Source organism: Podarcis tiliguerta (genome assembly GCF_965153285.1).
Source record: "Podarcis tiliguerta genome assembly, chromosome: 7".
NCBI classification, from domain to species: domain Eukaryota; kingdom Metazoa; phylum Chordata; class Lepidosauria; order Squamata; family Lacertidae; genus Podarcis; species Podarcis tiliguerta.
The window spans coordinates 21667373-21684966 of NC_139540.1; the positions used below are offsets into that span (position 1 = coordinate 21667373).

The 17594-nt window shown below is 39.9% G+C and overlaps 1 protein-coding gene across 49 annotated transcripts in view; it reads right to left on the reverse strand.

Annotated features, from left to right (window-relative positions):
- The window catches only part of RIMS2 (regulating synaptic membrane exocytosis 2), a 348259-nt gene that overhangs the window by 33806 nt on the left and 296859 nt on the right, over positions 1–17594 (reverse strand). For 26 of the 49 annotated variants that reach the window (XM_083450342.1, XM_083450348.1, XM_083450349.1 and 23 more), the window contains 3 exons: positions 16002–16174; positions 13738–13983; positions 3958–4199 (listed from right to left, as the gene is read on the reverse strand). The exons of 9 other annotated variants lie outside the window; for them this stretch is intronic. In XM_083450342.1, coding sequence (XP_083306468.1) covers positions 3958–4199; positions 13738–13983; positions 16002–16174 — 661 coding nt within the window. The remainder of the gene's footprint in view (positions 1–3957; positions 4200–13737; positions 13984–16001; positions 16175–17594) is intronic. 14 more of the 49 variants (XM_083450382.1, XM_083450385.1, XM_083450383.1 and 11 more) reach the window with 3 other exon arrangements.

The window sequence follows — 17594 nt, forward strand, 5'->3', positions numbered from 1 at the left end:
TTTTCCCTTTGTTGCTTTTCAGCTCAGTATGTAATAGCACTGGTTAGCAGTAATATTTATAAATAAAAATGTACTTCCTATTACAGTGGTACCTCTGGTTATGTACTTAACTTGTTCCGGAGGTCCGTTCTTAACCTGAGACTGTTCTTAACCTGAAGCACCACTTTAGCTAATGGGGCCTCCTGCTGCCGCCACACCGCCGGAGCACGATTTCTCTTCTCATCCTGAAGCAAAGTTCTTAACCCAAGGTACTATTTCTGGGTTAGTGGAGTCGGTAACCTGAAGCGTATGTAACCTGAAGCGTATGTAACCTGAGGTACCACTGTACTCACTTTATTCTTTTAGGGAACATCCCTTCCAACTGCTAGGTAAAGATACTCTATCAGACTTCTGTTGACTTTTTAAAAAAACCTAGCAACATTAATTTCCATTTCTGTTAATATAGTGTTTTCTGCCTATCAAGTTCCTGTTTTCTGCCTATCAAGAAACACATGTACTTCTTCTAAGGATAAAGAAAGAGGCCTGGGTAAAAGCTAGTTTTTGTAATTGCAGAGACTGGGAATCAGCCATAATTATGCTTCTTCTTCGCAGAAGGCCTTGGTGTAGCCTGCAATGCTCCCCAAACAGCCTTATCCACGTATCTGCTAGTTACTTTCATATTCTGCCTTAAGACTACAACCAGATGCAAATGCAAGGAATTACTATCCTCTACTTTTTTTACTCCCAGCCTCTGTGTTTTGTTCACCATCTAGCCTGATGAACAGCTCCAGGAAATTCAAAACATTCCAAATTATAATTTATCAGTCTGTCTATCTATCTATCATCTATCTGTCTATCTATCTATCTATCTATCATCTATCTATCTATCATCTATCTATCTATCATCTATCTATCTATCTATCTATCTATCTACCTTTGTTGGCCTAATAAAGGTATTTTCCTTTATTTTGGAACTTACAGAACAGGGTCAGTTGTTTGTTACTATGGGCCAATTTACCTCAATCTACAGCGTGTAAACACGGCCTTTGTTGACATTATACTGACATGCCATATAATAAGTGCCAAGGGAAAAGAGTAAGGGCAGATAGTAAAACAAGCTTGCAAGATCCTGGAGCAAATGTGCTAGAGAGCGTAAAGAACTGTGCTTATTCTGTCCCAGTTCGCCCAATCAGCAGGCTATAAAACTTCTATAACTTGGAACAGTTGTACAAGTAACTTGGAATAAGTTATGGTAACAAGGAGGTACTGTCAGTTGCACAACTTGGAAGTACAAAAAACAACAACCAATTATTGGAAAATATTTACGTATTATTTATATGCCCTTCTAATCTTGTGTATATTGTAATATACATAACACATATTGTAAGCACAAATTAAAAAAACTGCAACGTAACTTTACAGTGATAAATAGGAGGAAAAAATACATCTACCTATTAGTCAAGACATCAGCTACTGCATGTTAGTTATACAAAATTAACTTCTGGAACATATCTGCCAGAGTCAAATGATTTCATTTAGGAGCTTTCCCCTACAACATTATACATTTATTTTAACCATTAGAGCATTAGGGAAACAAGATGCTCATCGCATGGCCTGCTTAATATAAATGTTATTTATTTTAGTGTCTGGCAACATTTTATCCAAAATCATAGACATTTGGGGATGGTATAATGATACCAAATTAAAATTTGCATCATATTTATTATGCTTTATCATGTTGGTCATCCAACTGAATCCAATCCTGGTTATAATTAAATATTAAATACTGTGCAAAGCGCATGTCATTCAGTATATGGCACTCCATTCCTTTACTTTTCATTAAATATCCTTTCTGACAAAAACTTCTACCCAGTAAACTAGTAATTAATATTCTGCAACTTTGTGTGCATACCAGCCCAAGAACTGACCTGGAACATAAAAAACAAACACCTCACACCATTTTCTTTAAAACAAAATGAGTTTTTTGGATAGATGTTTGAAAGTTACATTGTGGGGAACTGTAACCCATAAGGCCATTCTGCGAAAAAACTGCAGTGTTCTTCTGTAATCAGTTATGTTTGCAGAGATTCAAAGGCAAATCTTAAAGGAAGAGTTGTCATTGTATTGAGGGATGCAAAATTGTATAGCCTGTATGAATCCTACTACCTTTTTACATGCCAACTTGAACAAAGAGCTGAAGAGTCACAGTCTTTGGGCTTGTTCACATTGGAGTTTAATACAGAGTTTAATACTGAAGTAGCTTGTGCCCCTATTTTATTATTTTATTGCAGTACCCACACAAGACCCTTCTCATCCAAGTGGCAGCTTGTAACCCCCCCCCCCCCGCTAAATAAATATATTCCCAATAATCTGATAAGGGAAGAAAATTCAATATAAAACCTCATGTTACCCAACTGTAGCATGCACTATTTATAAAATGAGCATTTTAATTCACCTGTTTAGCAATCTACATGTGGGAGACATGAAGATCTTAGGGCAGCATTAATTATAGTATGACTCTTTACAGATATGTACTGCTATCTAACTCCATCTTGTGTACTTTGATATGACTTCACATAACCAGGAGAAATGGCTAGACAGTATGATACCTATAGAAGCAAGTTAGCATCGCTGAAAATTAATCTTAAAAACTCAGCAGAACTTATTTAACAGTCCAAGTAACACTGCCCTCTAGAGACATTGTCTGTTTAAAATATTCCTTACAATTACACTGCTAATTTAATCTTAAACGACTCATATTCACCTGATCCATCTAAAGATGATGCTACAACACTTGCTTTTGCACCGTACTTTAAAACTAAATAGCCTCAAAAACCCGGGTGGCTTTCTTAATGCTAGGCAGCACAGAGAAATGCACTATTAAGTACTCTAGTGTTCTTGAAGACATGCTAACTTTTTCTATGGAGTCCAGAAATACAAATTTTATATTGTAAAATTAAATACACACACACACACAAATACACATTCACAAGCAACATGATTTGCTTGTGCAATAAATTAAATGTAAGGTAATATGGCTCGCTGTATTAGCTATACACCATTGTTGTTTTTTCAAACTCCAAATGCTGATTAGACCGGAATATAACCTGGGCATACCTAAAAGAAGGATGAATACCTCATTATAGATTTAGTTGTTTGTTAAAAGTACTTATAAATTCGCCCTTCAACTGAAGGACTGAGGGCAGAATTATACACAGTCTAAACCAAACATTAAACAAAAAATGGAAAAAGTGTAAAATAAAATATAGATATGTACTTTCAGTTGCCTGCTTTGCACTTCTGTCTAAAAGTAGACTATTCCAGTATTTAAAAATGTTCCCCCTCTTCTCTAGAACACTCAGAAGTTGGAATTTATATATAGCACCTAACAATCTGGTGGCACTAAATAAATGCTGAATAGCAGATCTAACTTTAACCTGTAACCAGTTACGGTGATTTACTGCAATTATAAGTACATTTTGAAGCTGAAAAGAAATAAAAAGTAACAAGAAGTAGAGTCGTAATTTAGTGTGCCTAAAATACAATGGACAACCTTGAAGATGATAAATACTATCCCACAGCAAAAGGAATGCAGAACATAGTCATAAGACGCATTTAAGGGAGGGGACAAGGGGAGAGGCAAAGAAAATGCACCGGCAGCATTTCAGCTGTCTTTCACGAACCATTAGTAACAATTCCCAGAATATAAACCCAGCAAGTCAGGTTGCTTCCTGAAAGGGAAAAAAAGATTACTGCTTTCAGTGCGGTCCAGTGAGCAGACAAATATGATCCACAGTAGTCCGGTCTGAATGAGGTTCTGGTTAAATAAAATGGCTTGGCAAAACACTGAAAGATAATAAGTTTAAACTTGCTCAGTCTTTTCCACCTAGAAATTTCGTTAATAATAATAATAATGCAGTTTATGTCTCATGAGTAACAACACCACAATTGGGGGAGGTGGGGGAATCTTGTTCCTACCAGTTTGGCTGAGCTGGGAGGTACTTCTGCTTTTCCGCGAAAGGCCCACGATTGCAACCATCTTTGCACCAATGCTGGAGCGCCGCTTTTTGCCACCTGTACCCACAGTGCCCACTGCTGTGTCAGATTGGCTGCCATCGTTCTTCTCTAGGGTGTACATCTCCCCGCTGATGCTGGTGCTCTTAGTTATGTTCTGTCCTGAAGCGCCCATCTGTCTGCTTTGCATTTTGGATGTAAAGACACTGTCAGCCGGTGGATGGATAAACAATGCAGTAAACAAAACAAAAAGAAAGAAAGTAAAAGGGAAAAAACAGAAAAGGAAGGTTTCAGATGGAAAGCGTAGGGAGGCTACAGGGACAAAGCAACTAACAGAGCTCCTATACATGTCTACTCAGAAGTACTGTATTTAATCGAACGTAATATACACCTTTTTTGGGCCAAATTACGTCGTGAAAATCAGGGTACAAATTAGATTTGATGTCACCAGCAAATACTTTTTTGGTTTAAAGGATTTGAAAATAGAGGTGCACGTTAGATTTGATGGCACATTAGATTCGTGTAAATACAGTAAGATCCGCTGTGTTCAGGGGGACTTACTCCCAGGTATATGAGTTGAGCCTAATTCACACAGAAGGTAGTTAGCTTTGATTAGCAGGAGAAAAGGAAAACTTTCAGTTTCATGCTATTGTTAGTACCTGATTGTACTTGTCTTTCTCTGTAAATCTTACTGAAAGTATTGGCTCGCTGGCATTATTATAGCATTTTGTTTACACAGTTTGTCAAACTGTAAAGACACTTTTCTGCTACACAATAAAATCTGAGAATTATACAGTACATGTTATTATATTTTTATTCCAGAATTTAATGTTGATTTTTTTAATTTAAAAAAAAACCTTAAGCACTGATTATAAATTTTCATTTGTACAATCTACTACTAAACAAGATTCCACATATTAAGAAACATACTGTTTAGGCAGGAGGAGTGAAACAAAACACGGGCCCTTTCTCAGCCAAAATGTTTAAGCTTCAAATCCTTCACAGAACCATTTTAGGGTTTGCACCAAATTATTGCCCGAAGATGCAAGACTTGCTTTATTCTGATATTATATTTGAGTGTTACTAAATTATAATTATACCAGGCAAGCATGTCTGTTTGCCATATCAGCTACCCATAGTTCCATACTTTTCCAGAAACGTTTTGAATGTAACATCAAGCGCTGGGGAGCAGCCTCCCCTCCCATCCATCAGTAGCCTTAAACCAACCAGCACAATCTTCCTCCTTGGTTCAGAAATCAAATTTAGCAATATAGAAATACAGAACATGAGCTCTGAATGTGAAAGTGGGTGGAAATGTGACTTTATGTGGACCATTCATGAAGTTCAACACATTCAACATCTTTATTTTCTTTGAATGGTGCCACACACAAGACATGCACATGTGTGAAGAAGAAGCTTCCTTAAACAGGATGTAAGCCCACACGTATATATAAATCCCCATACACATGTAACTCTGGTAGACTAGATGGTACCCGAAACTGGGCAAATGCCAACTTCACTATGGCTCCATTTCCAAAGAAATGCACTCAGAGTGTGAACATAGCAGCTTCTCAACCCACAACTGTGTCAACATTATCTCACTGTGCCGTATGCAAATTCCCTAGTTATCTACTGCACAATATAAGGGTGCATCAACAGGACAATTTCCCTGTGCCAGTTATCAGAGGATGCTTTCAAAGCAAACACCACTGTTTTGGGGCAGAAACATATTCAATGGAACACTTTGACATATCTTAGGTAGGATTAGAAGGAGTCAGAGAACAGCTTCTGCCACCCCAGGTAGAGGTCTGAACCAGGAACATTACCCACAGTAAAGCAGTGGCTAAGTTCAAGGCCAGGGAACTAAATCATACTTATATACCACACTTGTCTCTTGGGTTTTAAGTAACAAATATCATGCTTCCGTGGAAAGCTGCATTGAGAATTTCATGTAAGTTGGCTTTTGTTCTTGCTATGCTTTGTTTAGTGGGGTGAACTGTGGTGCTGAGTACACCTCTGGGCATGTTTGGTGCATGTATACCAGCTGACACATGTATGTCCTTAACAGGCCAACCAGTACACATGCACAGACCACAAAATCCACTCCATTTGGTGCTGCTACCAGGAAATCCCCCCACTCCCTGCTGCTCCAGGAAGATGTGAACTTGCCGGCAGCACTGACACTGCCCTCACGCTAACATCAGCACCTTGCGGCAGTGCTGGCATCTGCACACCATGCTCAATTGTACACACCTCCATCTTCCTTGTCTTTTCTCTAAACTGCAAAGCCCCAAATGTTTTAACCTTTCCTCATAAGGAAGTTGCTCCACCCCCTTGATCGTTTTGGTAGACCTTTTCTGAACCTTTTCCAGTACTACACTAGCCTTTTTGAGGTGTGGTGACCAGAACTGTACTCCTCATAAGTGTATTTCTCCATCTTCAAAAAAAAACAGGGAGTGCATATATTAATGCACTGATGTACTCTGGTGGTTTCTAGGGAAAGAACGAATGATTTTTAGTTGCTATGGAAATAAATTTTAATCTGAGTTATGACTCATCGAATGAACAGACCTCTGAAGATTTCTTAATAGAGGTTTTAACACAAGCCCTATCTCCTAGTCAGAGAAGCATTTCTTTCATTGATTAGTCAAACAATGTGAATGGTAACAGCATGTTCAGAACAATTATGCAGCAGAAGCTACTTTTCCACCCAGTATACTATATGTGTTTTCATTGGCCTATTGGTATCAAAGCAAAAGGGACAGTGTCAGTTTTTAAACTATAAAAATCCTAAAGTCCTCACTTGGATAAAAACTGAACAGATTAAAAGGCTTTATTTCTCATGGAGGTGATAAACCTGTGTCTGACCTGAACAAAGACTGTAGTTATGGACTCATATGATTGAATAGTCCTACATATAAAATATTTTCTCCTCCAAAGACAACTTAATGCCTGAGAGAAAAGTTCTAGTCTAGCCTCTCCCCTGACACATTTATTTTGTATGTGCAGGGAATGTTTCTATTTGCATGTGAGTCCCATTTGCAGTCTATATAATATTCCCATCTGATCTAGTTAGAAACCAAGAAGCTGTCATATACTGATTGGGACCATGGGTCCATCAAGTTCAGTAATGTAGTGTTCTAGCTCAGCCACCAGGTGTGGGAGACTTTAGGCTTATGAGAGCTAATTTGTTTTTCACTAAAACCCCGAAGGGCCACCAATCAGAGCCAGTCAAAATACTAGCCTGAGGAAAGGGCAGACACATCCTCAGAATTAAGGAATAGTGTGCCTCTGAACTAGGAATTAGTGTTAAGTATTGAAAATAAAATCACAGTCCAGTCACAGAAAAAATCCAGTCCTGGTTTTCCCCCAACCTTGCTTCTTTTCAGCAGTCTTAGTTTGGAGGAAGAGGGGGCCTTTTTGTTGTGGTTATTGTAAAAGTAACTGGGTGTCAGAAACTTTTGCTGAGCTACTGCAAACCAGAGATCTACCTAACTACCTCCTACCAGACCCTGGTCTGCACTGACTGGCAGCGGTTCTCTTCAGAGATTCAGGGCACTTCTAGACAGGGGCTTCATAGGAACATAAGAATAGCCTGCTGGATCAGGCCAATGGCCCATCCAGGTCAGCATCCTGTTCTCACAGTGGCCTATTCTTCATACTGCAAATGCGTCCTTCAAATGTTGTTGGCAACAACTCGCCAACAACTTGATTTAACTTCTCATATTTTCTATGGGAAGATAAATTATCCTAATGAAAGTGGCGGAGTGAATACAGAATAGCATTTTGACAGCGGTGTTGTCAAAAAAGGCCTTGCATGAGTAAACTACACAGATCCCACAAGAAACACCCTCCGTTTCAAATATTGGTTGGGGATTGAACCAGGGGCTCTCTGCCTGCAAAGCCTGGCTTAGTAGAACGTTTGAGAAATCCTGGCTCAAAATAATGCTATTATTACCTGAGAAACACATTTCCTCATCTTAGAAATGTAGTTTGGATTCCACTGTGTTATGCATTTATGCAAACTAGGGCCTGGTTCATGCAAAACGCTAAGCCAAACCATGACTTAGTGTGAATAGGCAACCATTTGGGCTGCTGGATGAGAGATTGTGACCACTTTGCTCCTCCTCTGGTCATTCTGCTGCCGTGCTGCACTGAGCTAAGCCATGGTTTGGCTTAGTGTGCCATCTGAACCACAGCTCATAGTTTAGTTCTGTCCAAGCAAACCGCAAGCTGCAACCATGGTTTGTCCTACAGTTTACAGCTTGTGGATTGCCTGGGGGAGTTAAACCATGAGCCCTGGTTTGGACGACATACTAATCCAAGCCATGGCTTACCTTAGTGCAGAAAAACCAGGGAGGAGCAAAGCAAGTGTGACCACTTCTCCTGGAACCTGTACAATTGCTCGTTCATCTGTGCTCAGCTGGCATTGTGTCAGAATAAGGACTAGAATTTATAATCAGAATTAGGTAATAAGAACCTTAACGCAAACAAGGATCAAAAGTTTTGAGACCTTAAAATCACACCTAACATAGGTGACATCTGACCTAATCAGTTAGTATTCAGAAGTGCTACAGTGGTTATTTAGCTATAGCCCTACTGCACTTACAGCCTGATAATCAGGGAGCTTCCTCCCAGATAAAGGCCAGGTCTCAAATTAAACTGAAAATAACATCTCAGTTAAATCTCAAAATACCAAGTAAATGACCTGAGAGGCTGAACAACTTATCAGGCACTAAATCATTCAAGCCATAAAGTGAGCAGTCTTTCTGGCTCAGCTTGTCAAATAAACATCCACATTTTTAATGGAGTGTCAATGACAATGTTGCTGCCATTAATTAGCCTTTTACAGGCAGTACTACTCTGCAAAACAAAAAATGAAACAAAAAGCCATCCATACTTTAGAAGAGTGACTAAAATTATGTGCTTAGGGATATGTAATTGAGTTAGATAACTTTAATCATGAGTTCAACTCCAATTGAATTTATGTTCACCCCTAAGTGATTTTCTGAATCAGGAGAAAGAAGAATACAACCCTGCTTAAAGCTAGTAATAAATATTAAAATCAAGAAATGGAAGTAAGGCATTCAGCTGTGTTCTAAATCCAACATGACCCTGAAAGCAAACTGCAAAAAGGAGAATTTTTAATCATGTCATAAAAATGAGATAAATAATATAGAAAAAGCTATTTTCACAGTGTTTCACATTGGAGGCAATGAATTGTCAAAAATATCCAAGATAAAGAGAAATCATGACACAGCTGTAGGGTAAGAAGAGACATGGTTGACCAGTTTTATTCAATAAATTAAAAGCTTGCTGAGAAGATTTCTCTAATTAGCAACCACACCAGAAGTTAAGGAACATCTAATATAAATTCTGTTATAGAGAAGCAGAGTGATAATGAGTATGGAAATAACATTACAGGATGGCTAGATTTTATAATACCCAGGAATACCTTGGGTGAGCTAAATTAAGATACAACACAACAAATTAAACTATACTTGATTTTTCCTATACAAATAAAGTAATGGCCAATTAACATAACCCTAAAATAATTTTGTATTATTTTTCATAATGTTAACATGTATGATTTTAATGGGGGGGGAATCATAGAAGAAAACTGGTATGCATTATACTGATTTTTAGGAGTGTGCAATTTCCATCATTCTTTGTTTTCAGATTTTATATATATATATACTTCAGCCACTGCAACTTTAAGCAAGTACAGGGTGAGAATGCCTCCTTAACCATATCTATTTTCAAGTAAAAGTCCTCCACCACCCTAATCAGTTTTTATACCTGCAGGGGAAAGGATGTACAATGTCCTCTCTCAGTGTGCTGAGAGATGGGGAAAGCCCCAACCCCCTCATGGAACATGTAGCTTTGCCCTTCACCTTATACATAAAGCACAAATAACTGGGCCTAGCTATATGCAAACATGTGTACAGAGTCTGTCACTACAAGACAGAAAGGGCTTTGGGAGGCCAGAATTTGGCAGAGCGTTTCTTACCTGCCATTTCTGTACTCCAAATCACGCTCTCAAACTACTTCTTCCCACTTTTTGAAACCTGCGGGAGGAAAAGCAGCTCAGGAGGAATGATCTGGAGCAGAGAAGCAGCAGGATAGGAAACGGTTGAAGCATTTTATAAGCCCTGCTGGGACAAGAGGTAGTTTAATATCCCTTCTGACTCACCTCTTGCTAGAAGGTATTTGTTATAGAGCAGGGGTAGGGGGGAAACTGCAGTTTCCCAGATGTTGCCGAATGACAACTCATATCATACCTGATCACTGGTGATGCTGGCTGGGGTTGATGGAGTCCAACAACCTTTGGAAGGCCACATATTCCTTATTCAGTATTATAGAAAAGGTACAGAAGCCAATGGCTTTCTTCACCCTGATCCTTGAGTTATCTCAGATCTCCCATATCTGTTATGTTGGACTGGTGCTCTTCTTTCTAGACTCAAACCTACAGTGTCTAAGCTCACAACTCCTTCTCTCTACTTTTTTGAAACTCTCCTATTTCTTTTCTCCCCTCTCACGCAGCATTCACTGTCCCTAAGGCTCCAGTTTATCAGCAGTTTCTGAATCCAATGCTACAGCTTCTTCTTCTAGCTATGTCCGCAGTCCGCTGTCATGTTCAGATGAGTGACAGCAGCTGTGACTAAACAACCTAGCTTCTTCTTTGGTGCAGCAGGGGGATAGGAGCAGTGGCAGGTAGGGGCACAACACACCGGTTCTCCCTTATGCCACTTCTGCATTTCAATTTTACCCTTTTTAAAAATGGCATTAGATCTCTATTATTTGTGTTTAATGTATAAAGGTAAAGGTAAAGGGACCCCTGACCACTAGGTCCAGTCGTGGCTGACTCTGGGGTTGCAGCGCTCATCTCGCTTTATTGGCCGAGGGAGCCGGCGTACAGCTTCCGGGTCATCTGGCCAGCATGACTAAGCTGCTTCTGGCAAACCAGAGAAGTGCACAGAAACGCCGTTTACCTTCCCGCTGGAGTGGTACCTATTTATCTACTTGCACTTTGACGTGCTTTTGAACTGCTAGGTTGGCAGGAGCAGGGACTGAGCAATGGGAGCTCACCCCGTCGCGGGGATTTGAACCACCGACTTTCTGATCGGCAAGTCCTAAGCTCTGTGGTTTAACCCACAGAGCTACCCATGTCCCCTGTTTAATATCTAGTTATCCCCTAACTTTAGGGAGTTTTTAATAGAAACTTTGTGAAGAATTGGACCTATGAAATATTTTATGTATGTAAATTATTTTCAAAAGGTACTTGTCAGGCAGACTGTATTGAACAGGTCTGGTTCACGTGTCATGGCAAGCCAAACCATACCTTACCAGGACCACACAAACATTTGAGAGGAGGCTGTAGGCATTTTGCTCCTCCCCAGTTTTGTACCCCTATGCCTTTGCACTAAGCTAAGCTAAGCCATGCCAAGGTTTGGCTAAGCTTGTCATTGCCAGAATCCAGGCTCTTCACTAACCTGAGCCCAGGTTTGGAAGACACACTAAAACCTTGCTTAGCTCAGCATGGCGTGGGAGTAAAAAAAATATTCTGAATCAAGGAAAATGTCAGTTATAAAATGCTTGTGACGGCAAAGTAGAAGAACACAGATAAGAATAAAGAGATGACAGTGGGATGTAAAGATGTCCAATTTAATGGAATAATTATGACTTAGAAACAAAAAATAATCAGCGTAGGAAGCAGAATTCCTAAAGCATAAATGCTACGAATTACTTTGCTGCCACGACTTGACTCATTGAAGTGTTCATTGAAGAAACAGTACAAACACTTTAAATAGGTGAAAAGGCTTCTCTAACCTGAAGACTGATTTTCATTTTAGCTTAAGATAAAATCTAACTTTTTAAAAAACAAAAAAAACAAAACTTGTTTTGTTCTTATGATGATTCCCTGTCCATGGCTGTAGTCTCTTCACTAGTCTCAGTTGCAGGGGGAAATCAGGGCTTGGGGCTTTTCGATTTCAGAAAGGGCTTGTACATTTCCCCATAATTTGAGCTATGGATCAAACCCTAGCTTTCACTCCCTGTTTGCAGAGCAAGTGCAACCGTGGTTTAACAGTTCAAGCAAAATTACACACTGATATGCCTCAAACCAAGAAGGTGGGGGGTTGGATACTGCCACATGCCAAGGATGGGAAAGCAGGGCCTCTTCAAACCTTCCACTCAAATCTCTTGAGGAGAACTCTCCAAGGGAGTCTTTTTCCTAGCTGGCGAGGAAAGGACTTCCCATCCATACTGGCCCTGGCTATCCCAGAAGCCCACTTCACCAGTCCTTGAGCCCTGACCCTTACTCCCCACTTCCCTTCCCTTGTAAAAGCAGATGACTGCAGTGATGCAAACAGCTGAGAGGGAGAGAGTCTCCCCTCCTGCCTTCCCTCTCCAATGCCCTGTGCAGTCATTAGCAGCACACTAGAGCAATGGAACCCAGTGGCCCATGGGTGATGTAGTTTTACTGAAGGTTGTTCTATCCGCAATAATGGGGGAACACCATCCCCCATTGGGCTCCCATTGTGTGCTGCTAATCAGTGCACTAGAGCTTCAGAGGGAAAGAGTGGGAAACCCCCCTTTTCGTTGCTGCCATGCCTGTCTGCTTTTACCAGGGGAAGGAAAGGAGTTTGTTTTGGGAAGTGGGGAAGGCTTTACATGCAGCTTCTGGAAACAAGGAAGCGTAGTAGGGATAGGTGAGGAGGGGGAGAGAACTCCCCTCCAGTTTGTACTTTAAACTCACACCTTCAGAAACTGTATTGTAAAAATGCAGCACTGTCCACTTGCACACCAAGAAACCACCAATGTAATTTAAAAATGAATGATTTCAGCCTTCTGCAGTGTACTCAGAGTTCACATACACTTCTCACTGGGTGATAGTTCTATAAAAATCAATGGGATGTATTATACACAGCAGAGTGACATAGAAGTAACTTACAGGAATGAAAAGGCACTTTAAGATCTACTTATGTATCGCAAATATGATTACTATACAGATGAGCAAGATCAATAGTTCCCTTCTCTTACATATTAGGCAAAGCACATATTCCTTTGTAGTGATGTCACCGGAAAAGAATTATCTAAAGTAGTTAATGTTTGGAACATGAAGAACTTCTGTAACATCCCTGTCCTCAGTACTGTAGTACTAATAATAGTACTCAGCATTTTCTATAGCACGTTACCCAAACTAGTTCAAGACTCCGCATGCACCATTCAGTAGTGAATTCTTAAAACAATCAAGTATTATTGTCCCTACTAATGAAATACCAGCCATTATGGAGGGCACTAAAAAGCCCCTGGAAGAGGAACACATTGCACTCATTCATGGTGTTGCTGTGCGTGAAGATCAAACCACCCATTGCTAGGGTGAATATATACTGTATTCTGTTGACAGCAGAGTTTAAGAAAGCTCTGGAGTTGGCTGAAAATTACTTTCATGAGTGGCTGATTTGAACCAAGGATGCTGATTTGAACCAAGGATGCTTGATTTGAACCAAGGATGACTAGTTCAGAACTGGTAGGCTATACAGCAAGCTATACGTGGCTATAATTCATAATTTTGTTTGCAAAAGCAGTCCACTAAACTCAACTATTAAAACATTATGGCTGAAATTAAAAATAATTGCAGGACAAAGGGAGTATAAACAACAAGCTACTGCGAGTGATGGAGGGCAAGCAAGGAATAGGGTCAAGTCATGAGGGAAGCAATGTTACGGGGATCTGTTTTACCTGAGATCATCTTGTGAGTATCGCCTTTGCAAATCCTCTTTATTTTTTGTTTCTGTCCCTTCCTCAGTTTGCTCATCTTGGGTCCCTTCATTCTCTTCTGCTTCTTTGTTCTCCTCCTTATCACAGTTCTCTGTCACCTCTTCCCCTTCCCCTTTTTCATCCTCCTTTTTCTCAAGATCCTGATTCTCCTCATCTTCCTCAGGGAATATCTCCCCCTCCCCTCCCTCTTTTCTTTCCTCACTTGATCTTCCAAAGTTAACGAAAATTGAGGAAGCATGCAAATAAACAAAAAAGAAGACAGAAGCTTGTTAGGACGAGTGGACAGAAGCGAAACATGCATTCACTAAGGGGCAAAAGAAAATGAACTGACAAATCATACAACAAATGGAATTATGCCACGATGACAAAAAAAAAGCATGCTGGTTAATTACTTGGCATAGTCTAGGTAATGATAAAGGTATAGTCAGTTTTTCTAGGAGTAACTAAAGGGCAGATATATTGTGCAATAAGCAAAACGAAAATAAACAATACTCAAAATTAGTTCTTTTAAAATTAGTATGGGTAGTATCCTAGCAGTTAACCGTGTGTGTGTATGTGTGTGTATTGCACATATATGTGCACATTTATGCATGGAAATTCAGCTTGCATTCTGCAAGCGTACATGCACCCATTCCAGCTTGTCATTCTGAAAGTCAATGTAAGTATGAGAAGTGGAAATGAAATTTTCACAACCCAGCATCCATTCTGTGCTAGATTCTGCTAAGAGGCAGTCACTTGTTTCTAGTCCACTGCCCCTGGGGCTGCTTGAAGGTTACTGATGGAGTGCTGAGTCAACTTTCCTGGCTGCTACTGCTAATCTTTCCTTCTCACGAGAGACTGCTTGTTTGTCAGCAGCACACAAGCAACTCATCCTTTGGACTGCCTATGTCTAGCTATTATAACAATGGGCCACTTTACATGTTATAACAAGTCACAGTTTCAAGCCTTGTTCTTGGCTTCCTCTCATGGCTTGTTGAAAAGAGATACAAAACACAAAAACTTGTTTGCACATATCACTAAGCCAGCACAGTACTTAATTTCCTCCCTGGTCAGCAAAGGAGAAGCAGCGCAGATATAGTTCAAATTTCTGATTACTAGCTAATGGGAAACTGCCTTGGCAATTTGGATAACTGTATGAATTGATCATACAGTCAGTCGTTATCATCAGTCAATCCTTTGCAGAATGGTTAAAGATGTGTTATATATACAGGGGTATATATAACACATATTTAAGGGCAGGGGAGAATCATATAAATGATTTTTAATCAAAAGTTGCAAAGAGAGTTGAAGGGTTATGAAATGCTAAGGCTACTCTAGTCATGAAAGGGAGGATTAAAAATGGCCTCTGTCTTGGCTGTTCTGTGCAATCCTGAAAAAAATCCTGAAAATTTTTTGAAACCCCCCAATCACAACTTACTTCCTTTTCCCTGTTACTTTTTAAAAAATACATTTTTAAGCACACAAGCCTTTTATGGCAATTCCAATAGTCTCTTTAATTGTGGAGTTGGGCACCCATGGGCCAATGTCTAAACTACAGACCTACGGTTCATAGCTCCTTAGTTGGTTTGGAGGAATGTGAACACTTGTGATCAGCTGCGCATGTTTGTGTAATCTTCCTTTTTTGACAGAGGAGGCTATATATCGCATTATGCTGTAGGCATGCCATGAACATGCAAACATTTCATGTTTTCCTCACCACATCCCACAGTAAGGTCATTAATGTACTAGATCTACAGTACTTTCTATAGCTCCATGACGTAGACTTATCGAATGCAGCTACTAAGATGTATAAATTAATTTCTAATATCTGTAAAGTACAATAACTAACTTTAAATACTGGCTTGAATTGTCAATAATAGGTTCATTTTCAATCCAGGAAAACACTCCACTGTCGCAGAAAACTAGCATAAGATTTTGGGAACTGTGTTACTTGAACCAAGTGGAATCGGTGGAAAGTTGATCTGCTGTTCAAAAATACAACCTTGTAAGTCAGAGCTTTCCAAACTTTTCATGTTCGCGACACACTTTTAAACATGCATCATTTCCCGACACAGCAATTCAGTCTTACTAGCAAACTGGAGGCTAAACTAACCCCTTTCCAGCCCCAGGAGGAGCGAAGGGACTGTCCGTGCGACAGACCTACACACTGCAGTCAACACTCTAATGTGTCGCAACACACAGTTTGGAAAGCTCTGTTGGAAGTGGTCAACTTTACATTTTCTTACCTAATTTTCTTGTTCCCTCTTGGTCTTTCTGACTGTACAGACATATAGCTAGTGCTGCTGAAGCGGGAAGCGCTACTGGTCCTCGATACAGCCGACACGTCGCTTACATCGCTGTCTGAAGACTTGTTAGAAACATTGTCAGAGCCTCGTTGAGGGTCCCGCCCTGGTCGATACTGTAAAAATGAGTATACAGGTGAGTGTACAAATTTAGTCTATGTAGCCACAGTCAAACAACTGCTTACAACTTCTCTGTACCAGTACTGTTGCTGCCAGTTTCACAAAGCTCTTGCAGAATAGGGAGGATTCTATTTATTCAGCAATTACCGCAATTGCAGAACCTCACACAGAAATTTATTGCATTTTGTTTACTTTAAACATTCCAGGAGAGCTTTTCAAAGTGCTCAGAATGGCTTCGATAAAATAAAAAATGCAATTCAAACTAAAACAAGTTGAATGATATAATAACAGCTAAATGATCCATAGAGCTACTACTTATTATTTTTTACCATAAACAGTTTTAGTCCTTGTGCAGAAACCCTGCAAAACCTGAAATGTGTGGGATATGCACTACAATGAAAAAAAAACAGTTCCAATGCATTTATACATTTAACCCCCTAAATGCAAACAAAATGTCAGTACATGATAAAGGGCCCATGGTGTTTTTAGGTTATTATATACTGTTTCATCAATACTTCCATTTTTAAAAAATAAATGTAGCTGTGACAATTCTTTATATATATATATATATATATATATATATATATATATATATATATTTAAAACTTTGTGCACCACAGCATCTGTGTAGCACAGCTTCAAGTTTTATACACTGCTTCTATGTCCATGCTAAATGCATAATCGGCACTCAGTAATTCAGCGTCTTGGGCCACACAACTTCAATATTCTAAGGAAGTGCCATATTCTCAAAAGAGTATACAGGCAGCTGGGAATCTATTTTGCCCACAAACTGATCTCCTTACATGGTCCATAAAAAACACTGCCAACTTCTTTTTACAGTGAGGTATAATAATCAAGGACCGTGTGTCAATGGTGACTTTGGACTTTCAAATTTCAGCAGCACCCTGCGCGATGCCAAAATTTGGCACTCTTGTGCTCTGTTCTAAGTCACTGTTGCGGTACCCCGTGCTGCCCTCTTGGCTCGGTGCCCGGTGCAGACGAACCGTTTGCGCTCCCCTAAATTCACCTCTGCATGCGCCCAGGCATAGGTAGAGTATGACGAATTCCAAAAGTATAACATGAAAGTGTGACATTCCTTTCAGCTGCAAGCCTTTTTTTCATTTTCCTTACAGGTGAAGCAACCTCAACCAAAGCTTGATTTAATTTGGTAGGGACACCAGGGGCCAGCTCAAATTGCTTTTGGGGCTACATCCAAACTGTCAGCTGCCAACGAAACAACCCCGCCCAACAGCAAAAAGCTCGACATCTCAAGGGTCACCCCGCAAGTTCTTTTGCTCCTCAAATAGAGCTTCATAATTTTTTGCCGCATAAAGAATTTGGCTGAAGAATCTACCTTGGTTGCAGATTGTGATGAAGGAGAACAAAACATATCTATAATCCAGGGTTCAGACAACA